At 40.0% G+C, this 27,897-nt stretch overlaps 2 protein-coding genes across 4 annotated transcripts in view; one reads left to right on the top strand and one right to left on the bottom strand.

Annotated features, from left to right (window-relative positions):
* ago3a (argonaute RISC catalytic component 3a) overlaps positions 1-8,296 on the top strand; it is a 43,482-nt gene extending 35,186 nt beyond the window's left edge. For both annotated transcript variants that reach the window (XM_042489217.2, XM_042489216.2), the window contains exon 19: positions 179-8,296. In XM_042489217.2, the coding sequence (XP_042345151.1) occupies positions 179-287 (109 nt within the window). In that variant the 3' untranslated portion in view covers positions 288-8,296. The remainder of the gene's footprint in view (positions 1-178) is intronic.
* Positions 8,297-20,755: 12,459 nt separating this feature from the next.
* LOC121945631 (uncharacterized) lies at positions 20,756-25,847 on the bottom strand. 2 transcript variants are annotated; one of them, XM_042489915.2, is made up of 6 exons: positions 25,574-25,847; positions 25,026-25,082; positions 24,090-24,455; positions 23,087-23,326; positions 21,457-21,556; positions 20,756-21,161 (listed from the first exon to the last, which is right to left on the bottom strand). In XM_042489915.2, exons 2-6 carry the CDS (start codon positions 25,075-25,077, stop codon positions 21,101-21,103), a joined length of 819 nt encoding a protein of 272 aa, XP_042345849.1. In that variant the 5' UTR covers positions 25,078-25,082; positions 25,574-25,847; the 3' UTR covers positions 20,756-21,100. The 2 variants fall into 2 exon arrangements, with proteins under 2 accessions (XP_042345849.1, XP_042345848.1); XM_042489914.2 differs by having other exon boundaries at positions 25,026-25,085; positions 25,574-25,846.
* Between the last annotated feature and the right edge of the window lie 2,050 nt (positions 25,848-27,897).

Here is a 27,897-nt window from a genome sequence, read left to right as displayed (position 1 = left end):
GGGTGTGTGTGTGTGTGTGTGTGGCGTAAACAAGAGGCTCTTCTATTTTGACTCTGGATGTGAAGGTCCTGAACTCTGAAGTGTTATTTTTATAGCAAAGTGTTTTCATAGCAGTCGTGTGCGCTGTTTTCCTGCATGTTTTTGTCATGCACCATAACCACTCCTCTCCTCTCTGCAGCGCTGAGGGCAGCCACGTGTCTGGTCAGAGTAACGGTCGGGACCCCCAGGCGCTGGCCAAAGCTGTTCAGATTCACCACGACACCCTGAGGACCATGTACTTCGCCTGAGCTACACCAACCCTCCCCAACCATTGCCACCCTTTTACACAAACACGCAAACAGACACAAACATGCACACCTGGCTCGCCAGTCAAGGAGTCCTCATATGTGCAAGTCCCCCCCCCCCACCACACACACACACACACACTCACGCCTAGTCAATCCGGACCTGACACTGTGCAGAGGAAAGCAGGGAGGAGGGAGGGGAGGAGGCACCCCCACACTGGACTGAGGATGCAAACGCTGCTTTAAAAACAAACAAGAGAGAAACTCAGCACTATTATGCAATATTAAACCAGCCAACCAGTTTATTTTCGCCCTCATCAGGCCCCCTTCTCATCGCCCCTCCTATCTGTTCTTCCCTGTTTGTATCCTTTACTTGTGGCCTCGTGGGTGTTCCTTTTTTTTTTTGTACTTTCCCTTCCTTTGGCAAACTTATAGTTTATCAGTCTGCTCCTTTGCCATCTGCAGTACCTCAAGTCAGTTGGAGCAGCAAAACTTTTACGTTCTGTTGACTCTCACCAGTGTTTGAAACGAGGGAGCAGAGAACGGAGTTTCCGACTCTGGAGTTGTTGTGTTGGTGTGTCAGTGGACCTGAGGTCCTCCCAGTTGCCACTTTTATTTTTCCTTCTCCCTCTTGTTTCCTCTATTCTGTCACTTTTTCACCAGTGTGTGAAATCACCAGTTTCTTGCACGGAGCAACATGTTCTTTTGAGCACACTGCCACCTGTTGGCGACGAGGTATAAATGCCCCTTTAAAGTCACAACACGGAGTTGTTGTCCTCTAAGTTTTCAGATCAGTTTTGATTCATCTTTAGCAGTCAGCTGTCACATTTAAACAGGGGCAATTTATATTGGCTGATATATCAATCGCAGCCTTCTATGGATCTATTTAAAGTATAACACTGTTATTTGATTCTGGTTGTTATTTTTCTTCTACATTATGTGAAACATGTTATGACTTTTTTTTTAATCATTTAAAATCATGTAAGCTTATGTTTTTAATCTTAGTCGTCGTCATGCATTCGTTTCCCTCAGTGCTTTATCTCACTTTCCCTGTCTTGAGTTTGAGATGGTGGGTAAATAGAGATCACGTCGATGGTTTCCTCTAGTGCAATAATCAGTTGAACGAAGGGAAGTGGATTTTAGGGGACTTAATGGTTCAAACGAACAGTTAGACATTTCATTTGAGAGTGAGTGTCCTCGACAGGAGAACGGTTTGCCACTTGTTAGGCACTTTCATGTATTGCTCCTCTGTGAGACGATTGATTGGCATGTTTTATGAGTTTGCCCTTGCTGTTGGGCATAAATGGTGCAACTGCAGTTTTGGTGATTTTCATGTTTTTACTTGAATTGAAGGATTTTATGCGCCTCTGTGGTTTGAGGATACTTAATCACCAATGGGCATAATTTCATAATTCCTGATCCTCAGTTTGCTAATGAGGCTGATTTTCTTAATTCCTAAAAGGTTTTCGCCCCACAGCAGTTAAGTGGAGTGTAAAGGCCACAAAGAGGCTGTATTCAAGTGCCTGGTGGAAGTGTTAAAAGCTGCATAAGATATTTCAGTGGGGTGGAATAATCAAAAAGCATATTCCAAAACATGGACAGCATAAGATGGTTTAAAGCAAGACAGTTTCACCCGATGCCTCTTTTTCTCCCGACTTTTCTGTGCATCTCATTCAACTCATGCTAAGATGAATATATTTATTGTGTTAGCCTCCACAGCTGTTTTAGCTGTTGGCATTGCTTCAGAGCAGCGTTCAAGCAAAGTAGGCCGAGTCGTCTTTTTTGCTTAATCTTCAGACATGGATCCAGCTGCTACAGTGTGTTTGTAACTAAAAGGCTGGGTTCATGGACACGGAGTCAACCTCGTCAACCAATTGTCTCAATAATCTGTTTCTTTCAGTAGAAATCCTGCATCCAGGACGTGTTTAACTCCTGTCCATGTATCCGGCCCAAAGTTGTGACTGGCTTTAGAACAGCACTGAGGAGTGAAGTTAGTGACCAATATTTGCAGCAGACGTACAGCTGACTGTTGATATGAAATGATTGTAGTCACATCTTGGCTCCTCTGCACATCTGAAGCTCGTCTGGGGGGTGTTTTTAAAAGTTATCTGCACTAAAAGAAGCTGTGTTTGGGGACTGAACACAGGTGTGGTGCTACTCTGAATTAGAATCTGAAACTGAACCTCTTTATGAGACTCTAAATGAGCAGGTGGGTAGGAAAGTAGTAAATAAACGGTTAACCTCACTCACTTACGGACAGGAGAAGGCCCCACTGCTATGACTGGTGCTGGAGATTTAGGATTTCCTTCTGTAGACATGATCAGCATTGAGAATCTGTTAACGGTACAGTGGCAGACGTCCCCTCGGACTGCGAGGTCTCACGTCAGGTCCTGCATCAGCTGTTGCATTTGACTGCTTTTCACAGGCGAGCCTTCCTGCGTAGAAGCCAGTGGGTTTGAGCCTTCATAATTTCACTAGTGTCTGAAAGCCTTTTTAAAAAGCCAGATCGAAAGTATATTTGTACATTTTAAATTATGTAATGCACACCACTTATTTTTGCTAACAGAAAAAAATAGTCTAATTATTAATCTTAGTAATAAATGTATCATGATAAGTAATGGTTAAAAAGGTATAATAACAAAGTTTTATTATTGCAATAGACTGTTGACTTGTTCCTGTGTCACTGTATAGTTTATGTGTGAACAGTGGTTGGGTTGTTGAAACTAGTGGCGTGTTTGGACTGTCATACTGTTATTGATCGGGATGTGGACTTAAAACAGCCTCTTGCTTTGATGTTTGGAGAAAAAAAAACGCAAGATGTTGAATGCTTATTTCTCTCCTTTTTTGTGTCGATGCACGCACAGTCGGAGGTTTGTTGTAGAGGAGAGAAACACGGGAAAGAGAATATTACATACTGTACTCTGAACGGCTTTGTATTAAGACGCTTTTGTGACGACAAACGGTAGAATAGAAGAAGAGTCCACTGATGTATTGAGTTTCTGCTCTTGAATGTTCGCTTCAACTGGTGCTGACGCCTGCTCCTTATCAGGCGGGAGAGTGAAAAGGAATGTGGTTATGAAAGTTTTGATCCATTTCAAGGACAGGTGTGATCAAATAATATCGTCACAAGGGTAGTAGTTCTCTATTCCTTTGTGTTAAAGCCTCGGGGGGATTTACGTAGTATTGCAACCTCTGTTGGTTTCCTCACAGACTCCTCTCCTTACACGAGCCACTTCATGTGCTCGCAAACACAAAGAGTTACCCTGCCGGTAAATCTGCGGTGTGACAAAGCCTGTAATCTCATTGTTGCTCTCTTTCCCCTTTGCTCCCGAACATTTACTCCCCGGTGCCAGAGGACTACATTCCTAGGCCGTACAATCCCATCCGATCCCCCTGGGAGGCGTGAAAAAGATTAGAGCTGAAGGACAATAGTGTGGTCTGGTCTGTAAGATACAGTGGGTTCTGTTTTTCATTCAAGTATGTGTGATGTAGACAGGCGGATCAACGCTAACTTTATGTGGCAGGTTTTGTTGGAAGTCTATAGGTTGATTGCGAGAATCCATTTTTAACTCTAAGTGCTGACGGTAATGGATGTTCAGTTTGTGTATAAACTCGACGGCAGTTGAACACATGTTTACATAGCAGATGTGTTTGCCTCGCTTACAACTGAAATGCCATCAGCTCTGCTTTGCAAATATCAGCTAGTAGAGAAGTGACCTAACATGAGCGAGACCATTTGGGGCCTGTGGAAGTGCAGAACGCTCAAAGGGATACAAAGACAATATTTATCTGCTCAATTTGTCCTCAGCAGACATCTGTGATACAAAGCAGGAGAACAGACTTGTTTTTCTTTCCAGTTCTATTAAAATGACTTGTTAGACGTGATTGAAATGAAAGGGTACACTCAGCTCACAGCTAGCTGTGGCCTTTGGCTCTCAATTAGGATCGCTAATGATACAGACACGTCTTTTTATGGAAGGATCAAACATCAAACCTGCAAAGTGACAACTGTCTGGTGATGAAAAATAGCTAAATTAACTTGAAAAAGGTCAATTTTCCCCTCTTTAAATGGAAGTGAAGGTGTATTCCAGTAATCGATAAGTATCCCTGATTTTGGTTAGTTTGCAGTGGAAGGTAGCAATGGAGTGAGAAAAAGTCCACAGAAAGTGCCTTTCCTCTTGATGGTGCTGTTAAATTGAAAGATAAAATGGAAAATCAAAAAAGCAGAATCTCCTTGTCAAGAACACATTGCAGTGCAGGAACAGCTGCATTTACACACACACACTCACTGTTTGTTTCATTGAGAGGGTAATGCAAACTCATGTTTCATGTATTTAGACATTAAGCCTGCATAGAAATAGAATACATGCCAAGTTTATGGTTGTGGTTGAGCTTTTTCGCTTCCTAGTGCATTTAGTGTCTTGGACCAATGGTGTCGTTGGTACAGTGGAATGTGCGTCGGGGTGGGGGGGGGTGGTGGGGCGGTTTGGGGGTCAAGCTGACACTAGCGTGGTGTAACACGGCCCAGCCCACGAATGACAAACATAGCACAGCACTTTAGAGACTGCCACTCTCACGCAGACACATAGCCAAGAGGTTTTTAATCTCTGTCCCTCCAGTCTTCCCCCGACGAGGAGGAGGAGGAGGAGGAGGAGGAGGAGGAGGACAGGATCCAAACCTCAGTGTAAACGAGGAGTTGAAGGGATGTGTGTTACCAAACAAAGCAGTCGGTCGTTAAAAGTGTGCCTCATGCTCTCGTGACTTTGTTGGTGGCTCGGTTGAGTCAGCCTGCTCTCGGGTGGTGGTTATTCCCCTCTGGAGTTACCACTCGACACTTTGTTACAGCTAGGGCTGGGTGTCAAAACACGATATCAGTACCTCCCAGATATTGGCAACCTTTTGATGCATCTCCAAAAAAAAAAAAAAAAAAAACAGTCCAGAGGTTTTTACAATTCTTGCACTGAGGAATGTTTTCTTCTTGAAGGGCATTTTTACTTAAGAAAGCAACACAAGTGGGATAGAAAACTCCTTGAAAAAGCATGAATGACTGAAAATAATTTGCCTTTTAGTGAGCTCTCATTCAAGTGTCATTTTACAGCAGGTTTAGAGATGAAATAAACAGAACCAGTGTCAGTATTTTCTCACGATGCCCAGCCCTAGTAGCAGCTCATGGCATTCTTTCATCTTAGTGCAATGCCCTGCCGTGTGTCTTGTCCCCGATGGAGGGAATTTGTGCCCAGCAGTATCCCTGTCTTGAGCCGGTAGGGTGTCGACTAAAAAAAAAAGAAAAAAAAGAAGAAAACCAAGGGTGGTCTGTAGTTCTGTGGGTACCTTTTCAGTCCAGGGGGTGAAATCTTTCTATTACAAGAGATCTCAAAAGAAAAAAACAAAAAACACTGCACCTCACTTACCTTGGTATGCTGCATATGTTATACTACATGAAAGAAAAACTGCAAATTGCTTTTATTATGACATATAATGCTTGAGTAATGCCTGATTGCGATATTCTTATACGGTAACTATTTTAGAGTCAAAATAAGTATAACTGTAAAAAATATTCTCTGTTTTGTCTTAACACTTATCCGATTTTGAAAAATTGTTCTTGAGCCGACTTTTATTTTGTTGTCCTATTTAAATGTGTCGTTCTTTAAATTTATATATGAAATATATATATGCGGAATATTTTATGGTGTATTTATTGAGAGTGCATTCAAGCGGCTGGAGTCTCCGCATCATATTTGCAGCATGGTGGGGGCGGAGCCAGGAGGATGAGGCCTTTTTTAAGCCCCTCCCCCTCCATGTTGACGCCTTATTCTCCGAGACACGCAAGCACAACAATATGGAGGGGGGTACGAGGTGGAGGAAAGGGACGGGGTGGATTTGACCTGGCGACATTAAGTCAACTTCCCCTCCTCCTTTCCTTTGATATTCTTTACCCTCCACTCTTCTGCTACCACCTGAGAAGGCCAAATGCCAACCCCCACATGTTGCAGCTCATCTCTGACGAAGGGAACCATTTCTGAACCACACTGACCTGAGTGTCGAATAGCTGACTTTTTTTCTCATCCCAAGCTGCTAATTGGTACGTTAGCCATGTAAAGTCCCCGAGCCAGTAAAAAACAAAAAGGCAAGTGGGAGAACGTGAAGTTAAAAAAAAAATATATGGAAAAAGCAGTGGAGGAAAGAAAGAAAGGTGTTGGAAGGGCAGAATTCTCTGGATCACGGTGAAAATTTTAGTGTCGCTTCTTTCCTCTGGAGTTGTCAATTATTTTTTCCTGTGCCAGAATATTTTTACAGCAGGAACAGGTCTCATTCCACAAGAAAAAAACATGCCTCAGCCTTAAGTGCGTTTCTTACATAATCGTCAGATTTCTATGTGACTTTGCGATGCCTGTGTTGGGTGGCCTACCAAGAAAACAAGCCTACATACTTGATCCGATTCCCCAACCGGCATCCTCATCTCTTCTCTTTTCTCATGTGAACCACTAACATTGCTACAGAACTTACTGATGTACGAACAAGCTTTCAGAGATCGCTGTGACCCATTTGTACTGATGTCAGAACAGAAACAAGGTCCGGGTCAAACAGCATGTGGAAACGATTCCTGGCATTTGTTTTAACCATTTGAAACCTGAGCAAATTGGCCTGATTTCTTCCAAAAACATGGGAGGAAGGCGATGACCAACTTCAGAAATGAACCCAAAAATAGCAAGACATTAGTAAAAAGTTACAGGAAAATTACCTAAAAATTAGCGAGAGAAGGAAAGTAAAAAAAAAAACAAGGAAATGACCTGGAAAAAAAAAGGACTAAAAATTTAAATACATACGTTCTGAAACATATTTTGAATATATAATACTAATAATCATAAACAGTTTCTGGACCTTTTTTGATAATTTCCTAATATATTCTTTTGTTCTTGCTCTCTCCTATTTTTAACATTGATTTTCAGGTTGTTTTTTTTGTCTCCTTTTTTATCAATTTCTTGCAATTTGCACATTGCATTTTTCCCCTATGTTTCTGAAGAGAATTTAACATATTTGCTCGGTTTCAAAAGTAAAATACTTGTGAAATGCATCTGATTGCAGCACAAGAGAAACTGATGTTGATCCAGGTTTGAAAGGGTTAACCAGATGAGCAGTGCTTACTGTCTCAGGACAATTCAGTTAAAATATTCCGAATGACATGGAAACATTTGCTAATTTGACTTTTAGTGATAAACTTATGTTGCCGTTGATGGCGAATCCAAAGAACAGCGTTTCCAGATCCAGTTTGAGCCGGGCCTGACAGGAGTGCTGGATTACAGAGACCTGTGCCTGTACAATGAACCAAGGATGAACTGCGTTGTGATGAATTGCTGTTCTTTTTTTTAATTTTATTTTTATTTTGTTGGTCATCCCTCACCCTATTGGAGGATCAGAGACATGGAACTTTTGAGTGTCCCAAAGTAAACAGGCCCTCTGTCCTTTATAAATCAAATCATTTTGGTTTAAAACATGTTTACTGTAATGTTTACTCCCATGGTTTTCACATTTCACCTGTTTTCATCCCATTAGCATTCCAATAATGACTTTGAACCAAATATTGCACAAGAGATTAGGCCCCTGGTGCCGTCGTTCCCTTGTATACACACAGTGGTTTTGAAGACAGATATTTGACAGTGGCCAAGGATTTAAAAGATTTTGTGTATTCTGATTGTTTTTGTTTTTTTCTTTTCAGCATCACTCTTGTGTCGGTCTTATCTCAAACTTAAGATCTTGGACTCTGATACCTCTGAGTGATGCACCAGCAAACGGATGTATTGAACAGTCGAACCTTCACCACCAGATGATCCATGTCTCAGTCTCTCTGTATGTTGCAAAGGCTCTGTTGTACCAACAGCTCTATTCCTCTCAGTTTTAAATGTCTCTTTCTTTTGTAACTCTCTCTTATAGGTTGTTGGCCTTTTAGTGTTGCTTTGCTTCAGTTTGAAGTGTATCTTTGACTAATACTTGCAATAAAATGCTTTGCTTTACTTTGGGCGTCTTGGTGGGATAGTGTTTGAAAAATAAATCAATGTTTTGTGTTTACAAAGTGAAATTGTAGATTTTTAAGGTCATTTTGAGAAACTACTCAAAGTAAGGTGTTGTACTTTATCAGAGTAGAGAGGTGGCTAGGGTGTGAACTCTTTTATTTTTTATATCATGACCCTCTCAGAGCCTCAAATAATTTTCCCTGATCCATAAATGACCATATCTCACAGTTTCTGGCTGAGATAAATTGTGTGATTTAGGAGATTTTTTAAAGAAAACATGCTTTTCAAACCCACTTGCAGGTTTTCGGGTTGTGAGAATATTTTTTAAAGAATACAAAATATTACCACAAACATCTTCTACAAGTTGAACGTCCCTCTCGATGCTCAAAAACTTTTTGCACCACACTAACAGTCTCTAACCAAATATTTAGGAATGTATTCAGTAGCAGAAGACATGTAAGCACATCACAATTACAAAACCGAGATACTGAATCCCAAACCCATACTACATAGTAATTCTGCACATAAGTACTACATACTAGTTTTCATAGTATGCTGTATTAAGTCAGTGTACCAAAAATAAAATATATTTAAATATATATTTCCTCATGACATATCTCAGGAGAGCCTTCACAATGGAATTATAAAAAATGTGTTTATATGGGGTTAGGTGTCATATTGAGCCTCAGTGACCAAAATCACTATAAAGTCTGCAGGTGTTGGGTGATGGTGAGGCAAGCAGACTCTTACATAAAATCAGCCCAGATGCAGGTGACTGAGTGTTAAGGGGTTCTTTAATATTCTCAACTCTTTGAGAGTTATTCTTTGCATTTTAAAACCAAACAGGACAACATTAAAGTCTCAAAAGGCCCAGAGACCAGAGTGTCTGGCTCTGCTAACATCGGGTCTGCATTTGATTGAGGAAGGGTCAAAATGACGTAGTTACGTGATTTTTCACCTCTCTTTAAACAGTCAGAAAAGGAATTGTCACACTCTAATCGGCCCAGAGGGAAAATGCACCAGGCTGCTCTAAGTTCCCAATTAGGAGTCCACAGCCGGCGTAACAGGTGATCTGAATCACCCTCCAATCAGCTCAGAGGAACTGTGACATCCAGTAACAATCGACTGAAAAAAGGAAAATGACAAAAAATACTAAATACAGAAGGACTGCTACAAGTTTAAGGGTATTATACTATTTCTAATAATACATCAGACTTCATTGCACTTTTCAGTGTCCTCAAAGATGCTTGACATCAGGGGTGTCCAAACTTTTTGAATGAAGGTCAGACTATATGCTTTGCAAATGTGGGACTGAAAACACCCTGTCAGCCCAGCTTCTGCGCTGGGGATTTGAAGGCGGTTGTAGGTAGTGAAAACAATCTTTTTTTTCTGTGTTTAACCACGAGCCAGAGGAGGTTGTGGAGGGCCGGGGTGATGTAACAACAATGTTATGATTGCCTCAGGGAGATTATGGCAAAGTCTGGCTGTTTTAATTCAGTTAATTTATAAAGTGGAAGCTGGAGATTGTAGCAGAATGATTTGTTAACTGATTAAATGTAAAGACGGTCTCCCTGACTGGACCCTCATTAAGCTTCATTTAGTTTACTGTCTGCTCTGAGTCATTTATTTTGTCCCTTTTCTAGTGTAAACACACTACTATAAATCTTCATCAGTATCAGTATGTTGTATGGATTTTGGTCACTGTGATTATGTTTAACAAGTTCATCATCTTAGTTTACTGTATCGGCACCCTAACATTTGCTACTTAGCACTAAACACAATTTATTTCTAATGGGAATCACATTAGTTTTGCAGGTATTTGGTCAGACACCATTAAAGTCACATTGACCACATGGTGGTGCTAGAGGAAAAGTCACTCATTCGGATTTTTATTTGCAGACCATGAATGTCAGCACATAATTCAACGGCAATCCATCAAGCAGTTTTTATACCTCCACGCCGGCTACAGCCGTGGCCAGAGGCCGTATACTGTTTGTCTGTTCGACTCATTCTCGTGAATAAAACAGTTACTTTATTAATTGTATTCGTTACAGTCCAAAGAGAGTGTAATGTCTTCTGTCATGAAGGAATACTGATTAGACACATGTAATTTTAGAGGAGGCTTCACCACACACACACAAACACACACATGAACAACCAAAGGGACACAATCTGGTCTGCAGAGTGATTTCCACTAGCGAGCTCAAGTGATTACAGGTGTGATATGTGTGGCAGCAGAAAGTGAGGCCTCATCAAGCCTCTCTGCACAGCTGTGGTGAACTTACACAGGTGATTTTGTTTTGCCTGATTAGACCTCTCCCTGTCCTCTCACTCTGCCCACCCCTGCCCACACACACATTTTTATATATACATTTTTCTGTAATTCCTAACAAAGCTTCACACACACCCCCAGTGATGACACAAAACCTACATTCTTGCATGTGGGACTTTTAAAAATGTGCAAAGATGCTTTGAATGGAATTTGGAATGATGTTTAAATGATTGAAACCTAATTAAATCAGTTTCATATCTCCACAGGTTTTATCAATAAATGTCAGTGTCATAGGTTTAAGAATTTGTAGCACTGCAATATTTAACATAAAGAAAAAATATAAAATAGTTCCTTTTCTAAATTTCACTGTAGGTTTCCCATCAAGTTGGAGGAATAGACTGAGTACCACGCTGACTTGAAAATCAAATTCAGTGGAACAAAACAAAACAAATGACTAGAAAATAATATATTGTGAATCTTAATCCAGAAATCCCAGTTTGGTTAGTGTCTGTTGGCACGTTTTCTGTTATTTTTCCGCACGGTTTTGTGTCAAGTGCTTAAACAGTGCCCTGTAAAAATGACTAAATTGCATTTTGTATACTTTTATTAAAGTTTGGAATTGGGACTTACTGCTAAATCCATATTCACTCTTGTACCAGAATTATATTAGTGATTAACTCAATTGAAATGGATTTTCGATGGACTCTTTTGAACTCTTTTAGAAATTGATTGCATAAAATCTGATCAACAGAGGATTTGTATTGTTTTAAAGCTGATTTGTGACTATTTGTGCAATTTTCATATGCACTATATTGTATTATATATTTTTGTTGTATGTGTTTTGTGTATGGAGTTTGTGAGTCTGTTGTGGAGGATTTGCATCATCTACTGGACAATTTCTTATTAAATTTCAAAAAGTTGATTTTTTTTGGTAATTTAAGGTGGATTCAGAGTTAGAGTTAAACTCAAATCTAACCTTACGCCCTCTAATGAAACACTTGCTGTGTGCACAACTATTTACTATTTGACAAAAGTCAGAGCTGAGAACCTGGTTTGACATCACTGACTAGACTAATGTGTAAAATGCTTGAAATGACAGAGGCAGTCACTTTTCTGCTTCATGTGATGTGATTGGTCACTGTGATATTGTACCTCATACAGTGATATATGTTGCTGCAAGAAACTTTGGCAGCTGCATTTAGGCCCACAGAGGGATGTCTGTTTGTGTAAACAGTGGCTCTGCCTTATTTAAATGATGTAGGGAAATGAACACCATCATTTTGTCAGCTGGACGTAGCTTAGCTCAGGGAGACTGAGCCGTTTATGACAGTCAGGAAGTGAAGATAATCAGTGTTGAGTCCCACCCTGCAGAGAATCTGGTTTCACACAGAGCATCCATCTTTCCGTGTTTCAGTGACAGGAAGTGTTGTTGCTCAGTGATGTTTGTTTGCTGTTGGTTATTGTACTCTCATTTTGCTGAGCTGTAGCTTAATGTGTCTAGTTTCTTGCAAATTTGCTGCAAGTGTTTCACAGAAAACAAAAACAAAGCGCTGGTTTGTCACTTGTGTCTCCGGTGTACCAGAGATGATAAATGTAATTTTCTTAACCTCTCCTTATATGACATCTCTTCCAGACCTTAGTTTCATAGCTCTCCACTGAATTTTCTCATTTTTTACCACATATCTTAATTTATAAGGACACCAGACTGAACTTGCAAATTTAAGATGAGATCTAAAAATACTTCTTTGCATACATTTTGAAAACGTCTTCTGATTATCGTCAGCATAGAGTTTGCCTTTTTAATTTTTTCTTTTTTTGAAATGTGCATGTGCAATTCAAGTGAACTGTCAACAACTACACCTATATCCTTTTCCTCTTCCACTTGCTGTACCACCAGATCTTCAATTGTTTAATTAACTCTAATGTCATTTGATTTTTCCAGTGTGTAAATGTTGACATTTTTCTGGGTTTAATTTCAGTAACCACCAATCACACAAATCACTCATGCTGCGGGGATCTTCTTGAAGGTGGGTTATGCCAGTGTCCTTAGTACTTATTCTAAATATTTTTATCTTATCTGCAAAAAAAAATATGCATCAGATTTAACACACTTGGCAAATACTTGAGAAACAACAAAGAGCACAGGTCCGAGCACAGATCCATGTGGAACTCCTGGGTGTAGCTCATGGTGCACAGGCAAAACTAGAAGGGCACTTAGAGTGCACAGACCTTCAGCACGGCCAAATGCCTTATTTATCAATGTTGACAGAAACTTCCTCCAAGTTTCATGAAAATTGAGCCAGCAGTTATTCCATCATCCTGCTGACAAACAAGCAAAACCAAAACAATCTCCTGGTTCACTGGTTAAGTTAAAAGAGAGGCAATGAGAATAAGGGTTACAGAGTGAGCTGTAAAAATAACACTTTGAGATTGGCCTTCAAAACAGTCAAATGAAAAGAATTCAGCTTCAGAAAAACATTTTACTTATTTTATTTTTTACATAAAACTGCTGTTTGTATTTGTTAATTGGTTGAAATAACCAGGTACTTTTTGGGAAGAGTAAGAGACATCTGTGGATAATCTGGCGCACATTTTCTGTCATTGTTAACATAAAATTATTGAATTTTGGGTTTAACAAAATCTGGTATTGCTGTTAGATATTAGTGATTTTACAAATCAGTGGAGATGTCACAAACTATTAGTTTTGCCTTGTAGAACAGCATAAAATATAAGTCAGGCTTGATTTCATCAACCACTCTGATTAAAAGATTAGAAAAATAAAAATCACAGCCAACCCTGCTGCTGTTTTGGGACAGATATTGATGTTATTTTTCAGACTGTCAGAGATATTAATTTCATAATTTCTGAGGCAGAGGTTTGTTGAATTCAGATCTCTTTAAAGTCTTTCGGTCAGCGTGCGGAGGATCTGTCATGTCTATTCTCACTCGCCGCATTTTGCAAAGTCAAATATTGATGCAACAGCAATTCAGGCAGCAGCACTTTATCATAATTACCAAAGCAGCTACACAAATGGTTCTAATTAAAATAAATACCAACTGCAAATATGTGTCAGCTTTAATACACCTCTGAATCACCATTTTTATAAATGAGTTAACAAACAAAGCTGACTGAACAGCACAGGTGTCTCACGCCGCTGATTAGGTGAATGACACAGACAGCTACATATTTTTCAGTTTATTGTTTTATCTTTATTCTCTTTAAAGTTTTTTATAGTTTAGTAGTTTTTTAGTTTTGTTTGGTGTTCATTTTTGTGCTCTCTCTTCTTCTTTTCTGTTCCTCGTGTGCTTCCAGCTGACATCTCTGCAGGTGTCTATGATTAGGTAACGATGATTAGCTGCATCTGAAACAGCTTGACCTGGAGGTTATAAAGGGAAGCACTGCAGTGCAAGACTGTGTGTGTGATAGAACTGCTGCAATTTTGTTTTGTTGTAGGCTTTGCCTTTTCTCTCTTAAAAAAACATCAAGGATGTATGAAAAAGAAGACATACTTAGAGTATCTTTTGCCAGAAAGGTCCTTAAAAATGATTGTTGCAAAACATCTGTTATGGTGTTTTGTGGAAAATCAGAAACGTATGGGGACTGTTGATCTGTCACTGACCAGTTTAACTGCAGTTTAACAAAGGTCCTCTGTGCATTTATATTCACAATCACACTGCAACAAGCCACATTTGAGTGACAGGTTGTGGATTCACAATCAAAACAAAACTTGCTTTAAAACTCAGCGAAGAGGCCTCATCATGAGGATGGCTCTGAGAGGACCTGGTGAACACAGTTTGATGATTACACAAGGAAGTCTCATTGAGATTAAAATCTGTTTTACAAGAATGAAACACCTGAGAACAATTTGCATTTACTTTACTACAAGATGAACCAGTCACAAAAGAGCACATCACATTTTCAGACCTTTTAATTAAAAGGCAAATTTAATTATATTGCACATTTCATACCCAAAGTGCTTACAGATTACACAGGTAAAAGCACAATAAACACATGATAAAAAAAATAAAAGCAAGCAGAGCACAGAAGAAAAACAAAGGCAAATGCAAAAGCACACAGAATGAAAAAAAAAAATAATGCGAATGAATTAAAAACAACTATAAAATGGCCTTAGATTTGAAAGTGCTCAGTATTGTCTCAAATCTTGGCTCTGCTGGCAATTTGTTCCACATTTGAGCTGCATAAAAGCTAAAAGCAGCCTCCCCATGTTATGTTATACTCTGGGAGCAACCAGTTATTGTGAACCAGCTGACCTGTGAGGTCTGCTGGGTTCATACTGGATCAGAAGATCTGACATGTATCTTGGACCTAAACCTTTCACTGACTCTCAGAGGAAAGGACAATTCAAAATAAGATCCCTTCTTTGTTGAGCCTATTTCTCCTAGACTTAACAGAGCTCATTTTAAAACCAGTATGAAATTTTGACCATTTTGTCATATTTCTTAAATTCTAATTCACCCTGGATTGAAAGTATGCTCTGCAGTTTCAGCTCTCACCAGGTGTGGGAGCACTGCACCAGGACAAAGTGTGGCTTGATAAGAAAAGCATGAGGTGCTGCGTCCTCTGTCAGGGCTCATCAATAACATGTACAGTAGGATGTAATGGGTGTGCCTGTGTTTTGGGAAGAGAATCCAGAGAAAAGTCACGCTGAGGTCTGAATGAAAAGGTCTCAGAAGGACAGAAGGATGTTTATGGACAAGAGTAGGCTTGATGTCACGTTTCCTAAACATCACAGGATGTTGACGTCTTTATTTCAGTGCTGTATCTTGTGCCTGTGACGTTTTTATTTTACCTCTAACCTCCATCGTTGCTTCTGTCAGGAGGGTGTGCGATGATATACAGGAGAAAACAACGTGACTCATGGGCCGCACGCCTCTATCTGCTCTGTCCCAAAGATGAAAAATGACTCTGTAGCACAGGGAATCATCACAGATGTCAACCTGCAGAAGACACCCAGAATACCATCCCAGCACAGGACTTGGCGCCTGCTGGACACCATCAGCACAAATACTGAATTAATGATACCACAGTCTTTGTGTTATGTAAGCATAGTTTGTGATTGACTATCTGCTGAGGGAATATTTGGCTTTTTTAAATTTTCCTAAAAAAGTCATAAAGTAACCCGGATCTGTCGTGATGCACTTGAAACTTCATGAACTTTTTAAAAATTTGAGCCAAAATGACAATCACCTATGGAGTAGTTTTGTGGAAAATGCTTGCTTGCTGTCTTGCTGAGCGCTGGATGGAAAGATCTATACCGCTCTCATGTCTGTCCAATAAATATATGGCTGCAGCCAACAGCTGTCTGTGCAGATTTATGCCCCCCTCCCTTTTTTTTTTTTTTTTTTTTTTTTTTTTAAAATTGAGCGTTTTTTAAAAATTTGTCCGGCACAACTGTTTTTAAAGGTTATATATGTATGTGTGTGTGTGTGTGTGTGTGTGTGTGTGTGTGTGTGTGTGTGTGTGCGTATGTATGTATGTATGTATTTATATATGTGTATACACACACACACACACACACACACACACACACACACACACACACACATATATATATATATATATAATGTTATTACTATTATTTTTATTTAACCACTTTTTTGTGTTTGGGTGGTTTCCATCTAAAAAAAAAGTTGGGCCACATTTTACATCTCTCCCTCTATTCTTTTATTTAATTTGATTGACAGGATGCCAGGTTTGATATTCAATAACTGATGACCTTCAAAACTGAACGTTGTTTGAATTTATTAAAATTAGGCTGAACCTCTTTTTTCCCTGTTCAAATTATGAGTCTGTCGTAGCTCTGTGCAGTGAATACTTTTGGCATGATATTAACTAAAGGAACATTGGCTGGAAAATCCAAAAATGTTGTAGAAGGGGTGCCACTGGAGTTGGTTAAAAGCCCAGAGCATTTCTCAGAGGCACTACATACGTCATTTTTTTTTGTTTGCTACAAAAACCTTATCATAAAGATATACATGTTGTGTATTTAATTGTACTTAAGTTAAGCTAGCTCACTGTAGCTTTATATTTACTGTACAGAAATGAGAGTGGTAGCTATCAATGTAACAATGAATAAAATCAAATAAAATTTTGCAAAGAATGTTGAACTATTGCTTGAAGAGCGGAGTGGCTCATAACAACATGCTTAGATTATGAAACTCTGAATAGAAATAGCCATCACGTTTTTCTCTAATCACACCACGCCACCCATTCTCCTTTTGTCAGCCCTTCACTTCTATCTCTATCTACATGAATACGTATAGTTCTGGCAAGGAAACGCAGCGGTGATAAGAGTAACACGCTGGAATGCACAGAGACATTGAATGATCGAGGGTCAGCAGAGGGAAGGCTGGACGCTGATGTTTCTCATGGATGTGTCATGAATCAGTGCTCTGCTCTTTACGGCTCTGGAGAACAATGCACCCCACAAACAAGAATTTGAATCTATGAATCAGCTATTGTGTGTGTGTGCGTGTGCGTGCATGTGCGACTGAAAGCAGAGATGGTGATAAGATATTATTGAGCTGTCAGGGATCAGCAGACAGTGTTTTCTATTTTATGGACTGTGTGAATTATTGCAGACCATTCGAACGGTTAGTCCCTCCCAGCTATTCTTCACTTATTGTACACTTGTCAGTCCTCAGAGTCTGTAAATGTATCTATAATAAATTTGATTATATACAGATCATTTTAAATTGAGATATTATGTAAAATTAATACAAGCATAAATCTTTTCTCACTGAAGACAGTATATCTCATCATTACATCTCTGTTACCAAAAAATAAGTACAAATCTTTGCTCCTGAGGGAGAAGGCTGAAAACCAACATTGAATGCCCGCTACCTTTGATCCTACAGGCAGTGCTGCATTTAAAATCAACATGATTGTTTTGAGGATATTATTACCTGGGCTCGAAAGCACTTTTGAAAACATTGTCGGTAAACACAATTTATCACTGCATATACAAATGCAAGCTAAGACATGCAAAGTGAAAGTCATCTATCAAAACATCCAGAAACACCAACTCATCTGAAACAGGCTGACACAAAGTCGAAAAGTGTGCTTTGGTTTGACGAGTTCACAATTCAAATTAGTTTTGGAAATCATGGATGTCGTGTCCTCCGAGGTAAAGAGGGAAAGAACGAAGAAAGCCAGCATCTGTAATAGTGCGGGGGTGTGTTAGTGCCAATAGCACATGAATGCTGAACGGTACATACAGGTTTTAGAGCAACATATGCTGACATCCTGATGAAGTCCTTTTCAGGGACGTCCCTGCTTATTCCAGACAGACAATGCCAAACCATGTTCTGCACGTTACAACGTATATGCCTTTATAATGAAAGATTGCAGGTATTAGACTGACCTGCCAGCAGCCCAGACCTGTCTCCCGTTGAATGTGTGGTTTGTTATGAAGAGAATTTAATTTCCCAAATGTAAACAATTAGTATCTACAGTCCCCAAACATGTACTAAGTGCCATTACAAGGAAAGCTGATGTAACACTGTGGTAAACATGACGCTGTCCCAACTTTTTTTAAACATGTTCCAGGGATCAAATTCAGTGAATATAGAGAAAACACAGATTACTAAGTATCTTGTCTTTGTACTGTATTCAATTAAACATATTTCAAATGCAAATCTTTGAGCTCATTTTTATTCACACTTAACAGAGACTAAACATTTTTTAGAATTGCAGTTGTACATAAAGATATGATAAAACTGCCCTCTTGGTTGCTCTTGCAGTTGACAAAAGACACTACATACAAGAAAACATGCACATTATTGCCTTTTTGTTACTTTTTCCCCTGCTCCTCTGATATCCTGAGTCCACCACTGCTCAGACCCAAGCCAGCTTGTTTTTACCGAAGAGAAAAAGTCCTAAATGGGTCATGATTATGTACTTTTCATGATTTATAACAAGGAAAATGTTCATATCCTGAAAGAGCATTGGTTATTAGCAAACATTACTCGCACACAGACTTGATGCTCTGTTGTGCAGCAGCAGGATGGACTGACTCAAAATAAACTAAAGTGGTCGTGTTCATCATAATGCAGGAGCCTGCCACCCACTACAACAATGTGACTCTGCTATGCTTGTTTAGTAGTTTTTGGACAGCAATAGAGTCGAGCTTCAGAGGAGGCTCTGCAGTGTGCAGGCAGCTCCACATGATGGATGAGCCTCTTGTACATCTCCATCTAGTCTGATAGGAGGCACGTGAGTGCAAGGGGTCACAGGGGTAGACTAACAATACAATAGGGACTGTGCTAATGGGCTTGTGACGAGGGTACAAATCTGGGTGGGGGAGCCATTTCTTTAATGCTTATACAGTCAGAGGGGATATTCTGCACACACTACGTTTTATGTATTGTCCACATTTGCACCTTTACACACTCCCATGAATCTGGCATTTAGGTGCATTAGAAGGTGCATATAAACTTAAGCAGTCTTCTGTGGTGAATGATCTGTATTCAGCACCCATCATTTTACATTTTTTATTCCATTTTCATAATATTTCATCATTGTCTTTTCCACCTTGGGATATAGCCTCAGGGAGCTATAAGCTGTATCTACTATTCTTAGTTTAAGGTCTGGCAGTATTGAAGACTTTTGTAGCCGCAAATGGAACGTCTTTCTTTTGATGTATTTCAAATTACTGTCACAGAAGGCAGAAACGATCTTTGGCTAAAACTCTCCGAGGCACACCTAAACTTTCATGGCAGATGTTCAATAGCTTTTTCCTCCCACACCCAATACAACGTGTCCTGCATTTCACCTCTGGCTCCTGTGGTCCCGTTTCCTCCATGTGGTCCAGTGTAGATCCACGCAGCAAAGCCATAACAATGCTGAGGGTTAGGCGGTTCATTTCTTATGCTGCGTGATGGGTGTACTGTGAAAGTTAACACTGCCAGAGATGGCTGTGTATTCAGAGTGTTATCTTTCACACACAATGTGCAGTTCCTGGATGAACAGTAAGGACACTTGAACAAAACAGAAATTAACAGGATCCCACAAGATAAATCTCTGAAGCTGTATCTGTAGTGGTGCAGGGACATATCAAGTCACATTTTGAGCCTAATCAGGGGAGCAACTGATCCATGTGACTGATTTGTGACTCCAGATCAATACAGCTGATCTGAGATTTATTTCCATTACATGCATAGATTAAATGAAAGTACTGTTGCATTGCACCATACTATGCGTCTTTCACTGGTGATATTTGTTTTATCCTGGAAAGAGGGACAATGTGATAGTCTCTATCTAATCTTTTTCAGATTTGTAACCCCTATCATTAATTTTGTTATGCAATACTGTTGTCACAGTTTCTTAATCGCCAACTATCTTCAGCCTTTATTGAAATAAGTTTGAGGGCATCAGACCAATCGAACATTTAACATTGGATGAGCAAAAGAATAATAGAGAAAACAAGTGTCTTCCTTAAAGCTACAGTCCATTATGCAGGATTTTCCTAACAACTTTATACAGAATCCCTCCCTAATCATCACTTATGACCTGCGGATGTATCCAAATGGAACAGTTTATGTGATGAAAATGCCGATGTTTGTATGATAACCTATAGATGACGTTATGTCCTTTATGCTAAGTTATGTAATAAATGTAAAGTTGTGGAGGTTAGGTTTAGGAAAAGAAACATGGTGAGGACATAAGTTAAAATGACTCAGAGTCTTGTCAAAGTTTACACAGTACACAGTACCAAACATCCAGAGGAAGGTCCTGTGTCTTCCCACTACCCCAGCCTGCCTCCTTACAGAGCTGCTACTTTTTTTTTTTCTTATTTTCTGTGTTCGGATGTTTGTGGGCGTGTAACCCCACAGAACTCAGGTGATATTGGAGCTTTATGAAAAGGTAGCAACAAGGCGCTGGACCATATGTAGCAGGCATCCAAGAGACACAGGACTGAAAGTTGGCTTCAACTTTCACTTTCACCGCCTAGTGTGCTTATGAACTGTAATGGACAATAAACCAGTATAGCTTTAAAGAAAAAAATTAAGCCCTGTCAGAAAACTTTTCAAACTAAAACAGTAAACCATGATATTTTGATGTATTTTGTTTTTAAATATCAAATGAATTACAGATTATCCAATGATACTTGGACGTAAAACTGTCTTTTAAAACCTTTTTAAAAAATCATTCAAATAACTGCAGAGTTTTTTCACATTCTTTGAGGGGATTTTATTATGAAGGCAACATTTGAAGTAACATTTTAATACAAAGCACAGCTGATACAAGCTTACAAAAATGGTTATTAAATGTGCAGTGCCAGCTGCAGCCCAGCAGGAGGCAGTGTAAAGACATTGCTGGCACTTCAAGCTAAATATCCATTTTTAGACATTTTTTTTTTTATTTCCCAGAAAGCAGTTCACTCATCACATTGTTCCAGTGCAGTGTAAGTAAGGTCATACTGCTCACAGGGCAGGAAGTTTCAGCCTCACACGTCCAGTCTATTTCCTGTTCTTCTCTCTGAGTAACACAAGTGGGCCTTAGAGCTTGTTTCAGATGGTGTCATCTAAATGTTCGTGCAGTCTCTCTCCTCTGTAACTGTGACTGCGTCGCCTGAAAGAGAATATAAGTGTCAAATTTAGATCAAACAGCAGTGACAAACACCGGCTTGAGTAAACATGACAATGGTTTTGTCAGCAGACACAGTCTGGCCTGTCAGGCCATATGTGTATCGCTTTGGATGCAAGCTGTGTAGCATTTTACTGTTTTTGTCTTATACCCTTAGTTTTTTATATCCTTTAAAGCAGCTCCTTCCAGTGTCTTATTTTCTATCAGTGTATGGTTTTATTATCAGAGCATAGCCCGAAATGAGATTTATGCCTACCAGTGTCTGCGTGCTTTACTGTACCTCCACAGCAGAAATGCCAGCGCTCCTCCACACAGCAGCAGCAGGACGGCGGCACACACTACAGCTGCTGTTGTCCCTCTGCCCTCTGTCTCACAAGGTGCTGTCAACCAAGAAAAACACACCCGATGAGGGGGGAAATAACAACATCATCTGACATGGCTGCACTAAAAGGCCGAGAAGGTCCCCTGCAACAAGTCTGTACAGTCACTAAACTGCCTGCAACAGCAGGAGCTAACAGGAGGTGTCCTAAAAATACCCCGACTGTCTCTGGAACATCACGCCTCTTGGCAGATTTGTAGAACTGCATTTGTCTCGCCTGTTTAGCAACAGTGGTAGCAGTGTTAGTAGTGATAGTGATTTATTGATCGCACTTTGGAAAATCCTTTATCACTGAAATACCACCTGTGATACAATACAGAGAGCAAAGTGCACATCGGGACACGGCTCGAGATCAACACAAGGCACGGTATAAAGCAGTCAGATTTCTGAATCTCCACGACACAACTCAGTCTCTTGACTTTAAACAAGATACCACAGCCACCTTTCATCCAATCAGTTAGTTTAGACGGATGAGGATTATCATGATCTCATAATCTCTATTGGTAAAATAAGAATTCAGATACTTTTTGTGAGTAAAAGTGGAAATACAGTGATTTAAAATACATTACAAGCCAAAGTACAGATGTATTATCAGGAAAGTTAACTTACTCTATCAAAATGGAAAGTATAAAAAGGCATGCCTGTCTACTTTACAAAGTAGTTGTTCTATTATGTTTATTATATAACTAGGGCTGGGTATTATTTAATAAAAACTGCAATATCTGTACCCTGAAAATGATATTGAAAATAATATTTTATTTGGAGGAGAGTGGCACTGGAGAAAGCAGCAACAGAAAGTTTGCTGATCCAGCAGGGAGCTGAAACGGTCCGTGATCAGACCTTTGGCGTAAAAATCATTAAATGCAGGTCTTGTTTGACTGGAAACGTTTTGATACCACTTGGCACTGGGTTATTTGGCCCATATCAAAGTGCTCAAGTGCTGATAGCCGTCCCTTTATATTACTGATGTAATTAAAATTTACTACTTCATATATGGTTGGTTAGTTACATGAATATAAAGCACGATTTGCATGAATTCTATTAGATGTCACTTTATCATCACTTTATCATGTCACATTATCATTCATTTAGATCACGCTTTTGACCACCTGGCAAAATATTAGTCCAATATGTACTTGCATTTTATCATTGCTGTGGTCTTCACCAACTCTTGAGTGATATATGTGGCTTTTCAGCTGCTAAATGCTCCACTATGTTCATCAGCTAGCTGCTAACCTTGGATGACTGCCCATTGGTGGTGGTCAGGTGTACAGTGAGCTCTTGTCAGAGCTTTTTCAGCTGAAAACTGGAAATGAAGCCGTGACAATGAAAACAAAACAGTAAAGCTGAAAAAGGGGGAAATACTACAAGTGAGCCCTTTCTTACTACATTTAATCTTTTTTTAATAAAAAAATATTGATCAGTGAGCTATGAGTAAGGTAAACAAATCTATCTTGCTGGCCATACATTTGCAAGACTATTATTCTTTTCATACAGAAGAACAGGAAAGCAATATGGGGTCAACTCATACTTGCAGTGTAGGTGGCAGAGCTGTAGCCAAGCTCGTTGCTGACCATGCAGGTGAAGTGGCCACAGATAGGACTCCTGGTCACAAACAGTGTTGTTCCGTCTTTGGAGACGGTACCCACAGTCTGGGTGATGGCGACTCTCTCGTGGAGCCAGCTGAAGTGGGGATCTGTGCCCCAAGCCTCACCACAAACCAGCGAGGAGTGAGACACATTGATGCTCACTGAGACGTGGTGCACTGCCTCTGCAAAGACAGATGGGAAAGGTGAGGATAAGAATGAAAAGAGGTGATGAGGACAGAGGTAAAAACTCAGAGACAGATAGAAAAAGGAGCCGCAGGCATCTCTGTTATAAAATAAGAATGATGGCACATGACTATCCAAGACGGTCTAAGACAAAGAATCATGAGAGACGTTTAATGCTGTCAGGAGAAACTGGCTCAGTTTCAGAGACAATAATGAGGCCAGAGAGTGAGGTATAATGTCGGAGAATGGGATGATGGAAAGCCCTGGAAGCTGAGAGAGCAGATGTAGAGGAGAGTGGAGCTGATGAATTGATACTGTTAGAGCAGACAGATGAGAGTAAATGCTGAGAAGCTTTGACAGAAAACTAGAAAGCTACGATAAAACCAGAATTGTAGAGAAAAACAGAAACAAAAGGAAGACCCGGCAAGCAAAGCCTATAGGCAAATTTAATTTCAAGTGTTTCATTGTTAAATGAGACATCCACAATCAGAGAGAAACAATGTCTGCTGGCGTGAAATTAAACAAATTCATTACACTGGTGGTAATTGTTGAAGTTAACACTAGAAAGGCCGGGACATAGTAAGCTGATGAGCATTTGAAATATTTCTGCTTTCATAGCATCACCCTGAAAAGTAAACTTCTTTTTGTATGCTTCTCAAAATGATAGAAATCAATGAATTAACTAATTGTTTCAGCAATATCTGTAATGGTAACGTAACATTTCACAATTAATTAGCTTACATGCTGTGCATCATACTGTACCATATTTCCTGACGATGCATTGTGCTCGGGTCTTGGCCCCTTTGTGATCCGTCACAGTCACAGAGTACACCCCCCTGTCCGCTTCGCTGAATTTATTTATTTGAAGTGTCGTCTCCTGCTGATCCAAGTTCACACCAACATTTGGCCTCGTAGGAGCACACTTGAAGCTTCTGCCGGGGCACGTGGCCAGCGTCACTCCCTCGTGGCTGCTTCCAGTTTCAGGCTCCCGCTCCCAGGTCACCATGGAGACCTCCTCCAAGGGCCCATGCTCGATCCGAGCTCTCAGAGTCACACTGGATGCTGGGATTACATGCACAGGCTCCTTATTGAGGATGTGCACTGTCATACAGTGGAGCCCACACGGCACTGAGGACAGAGATCGGACCATTTGTTATTGCATCACAGCGGTGCCTCAGTTTACAGTTTGTATTTCAGAATGATCCGTCAGTTTTGACCTTTTTGGCTTTGAGAGGGTTTGCATTGTTTTGGCCAAACAGGAAGCTAATAACACAAACAATATAGCATAACGCTTCATCTCCATCCACAGCAAGCACTTTATGAATATGTATGGCTGCTCTCTGTCAAACAATGTCAAGAGATGATTTATGGCGCATCACATCCATGCCTAATGTGATATCCATCAAACCAAATCACTATCTTAAAATCTGTGTCAAATCAGCAGCGGACCTGGTACGCCTCTGTGCATGCACCATGAGGAGTATTAATCAAGCGTCTTCACTTGATAGGCAAAGGATGGAGGAGATGTAAATAATGCCAGTGTGGGCATTAACACAAAAGGCAGATTACAAGAGTTCTTTTGCATTTGTGCCAGGGTGCACGACTGCATATATTTTGTTTTCTTCCTGAAGCAGGTCTTGCTTTTTTTTTTTAACAGAAATCATTAGGATGGTGGTTACAACAACAAAAAAGGCTTACCCAAGAGAAGCAGCAGGGCAACTCTCCAGCTCAGGAAATACTGTAGATCCATAACACCTGCTGATGTAGACAGAGAACAGAGAGAGGAATTTGTCCATGACCTCAGCAACAACACACACATTTCCTCTGTACTTGTTCAGCAGGGGTGCCACTACAGCAAGAATAATAACACTACCTCCAGAGAAAATGTGAAATTAAAATGAGAGCAAAAAACAATTAAAGCAGCGTGTCCCTCTATTAGAAAACTGTAATTCAAATGTTTAGGGTATTCTGTTTTTGCTTCTTAATTTATTTGCGAACTATCCAAACAACAACAGCATTGGCACTACAGACTGAATCAGAAGTTGGAACGAAATAGGGATGAGTCTACTGCCAAAACTAAAATGAACCCCCCCAAGCACAGCTGCTACAACAAAACACAGTGAGAAGAAGCCGAGATAGCTGTGCAGGAACACAACCTGCATGCATTAAATATGTCTCCAGAATTCCCTTTGCTGTTTACCTTGAAGTCATTCACATCAAAAGCCCCCAGAGTGGTATTCACCTACCTCTCCAAAACTGAGACAAACGATGCAGTCCAGCCACTTCACTCTCTGAGGTTAAGGTGCAGCACTGTTCACTCTGCAAGTAGATTTATGGCCCAAAATAAAACAATGTCTTCAAAGCATTGCATCGCGGGAATAATCTAGTTAGATTATTCTCGCAGATCCACGACAGATCTACAGCTGTTACTGCAAAACAAAATCAAACTGGCTAAAGTTTTAGGACTTTTGTCTCTGCTGCGCTCTCCCTGCCTGTCAGGTCCAGTCAGTGAGTCACTTAGGCGTCACCTTGTTTTTAAGCAGTTTCCTCCCCTCCCTGACTCCCCCTCTTTCCTGTACAGTAAAGGCTCCTCTCAGCTTTGTGTTTTTAAATAAGTGAACTTTCCATTGTAAAACCCAACCTGCCCCCCTCCTCCTCATCCGACCTGTGTCCAAACAAGCACAACAATACACCATGTTTGATTTGGACTTTCACACCACTGTTATTGCACTGTTTGTAAACAGAGATAAAAATGCAGTGGTATTCTTGTTGAAGGAAAACCACGACAATGTTGGAGCTCATTATGAAATAGGCTTTGTACTGAAGGCTTCTTATCCAGCTCGAACAGTATTTGCCCCGCAGACACAATACACTGCCTTGGCTTTGGATTGTAAAGAGGGGGTAATACATGAATTACTCTATTCTTCTTATTATTTTTTCAATAATTGTCTTTTGCATGCAACTGAGAAACACCTTCAAGCATGTAAAGGGGAATGCCGATGATTTTATTCTTGTTCACTGTAGAAATATGCAGTCTCTGTAAAATTGGAGGGAAAAAAATCTGCTCTATAGATGGAGGTGTATGGGGTGACAAAAGTAAGTCTCAAGTCTTTGCACTCAGGTCCTGAGTACTCAACTATGCGTTTCAGTTTCTAAACAAGTCATAAATGCACTCATCACCAAAATGCCATTTTAATAACAGTGTAATAATTTGCTCATTCTCATTCCAAACTCAGAAAATACGGCCGCTTTGACGGTGCCAGCTTTGATGTGTGCATAAAATCGTTGGATGGTACCAGGTAAGAGCAAGGCTGGACAGAACTGTTCAGCCGCAACTGAACAGGCAGCCGCAACGTCTGCATGAAATGCAGAAGGACGGCGTCAGGTTGAGACGCTGCTGGTAATGACGTCATATAAGGAGCTGATTCATTCACAGTAGCACCATCCCAGAAAATGTAGACGTTAAAGTCCACTTCAAAGCGGCAACATGTGAAGATTTTGAATGAGAACGTGTTGTAATAAAATATTGAATTTACAAAAATCATGAAAACTGTATTTTTTTTTTCAAAAAAGCTTTTTTAAGGGTATTAAGTATTGTCAAGTTAGAAGGCTTAAATCAAGTAAAGTCACAAGTCATTAGTGTTGAACATTGGGTCAAGCTGCAAGTCTTGTTTGATTTTGTCAAGTCTAAAGTCATCAAATCTGAGACAGGAGTCTGACTCGAGTCCAAGTCATGGGACTCGAGTAAGCACCTGTTTATAGATGATATATGAACTGCTGATTTAGTTCATATTCTGGGAATTTCTAACACAAATCAGAGTTTGAACCTCAGCTGGTTGCAATAACTTTCAGAACAAGATTATGTAAATCTCAAACAGAGACTAAACAGACTTTGAGATGAGATTGTTTTGTCAGCCACACACCTCTTCTACACTACTGGAGCAGAGAAACATAATGACATCACTTATTCAGGGGTCGGCTCCGCGGTTTCTCACTTCATGAAACGCATCCCGGGGCACAGATGTAACGAGTGATTTAAAGCTGATTATAAATCCATTTGTATTTGCAGAGGGTTTATGAATAATCATAGGAATCACAGCTGTGGCTCCCACTGTGCTCTTTGACTACAGAGGAGTGCTGTTAGCTGGGATTAACCAGTGGGTGGCACTAATACATCAGCTGAAAAACATCAACACTTTGCTCCCACTTTAGATTGTTTTTTAGTTCATCGGGCATCATCGCATGCCTCTGGTTCTATGCGCAAAGTATGGTTTCGTTTCACATCCATGTCGTTGCACAAGTGAATAAACAAGCATTAAGTTGTCGTTACCTGATATCAACCACTTTATCAGACAGCTGGCATGTAACTCTGTAACTAGAGCAAATAAAAATGACCTTCAACCATAAAAGTCAAACAGAAAATAATCAGCATGTTGAGAAAATAAAATCATTCTATTCTCTGAAAAGTGATCTGCATAACTGCCATCAGTGTGGCGCTGTATCTCATCATCTCATCAGTATGAATTTCATTATTCCAAAAAAAAAAGTAAAATAAAAAAATTTTTAAATC

Source organism: Plectropomus leopardus, chromosome 11 (assembly GCF_026936395.1).
Source record: "Plectropomus leopardus strain MGB_pleo_1.0 chromosome 11, ASM2693639v1, whole genome shotgun sequence".
Lineage (NCBI taxonomy): Eukaryota > Metazoa > Chordata > Actinopteri > Perciformes > Serranidae > Plectropomus > Plectropomus leopardus.
This window is presented reverse-complemented; position numbering and strand designations above follow the sequence as displayed.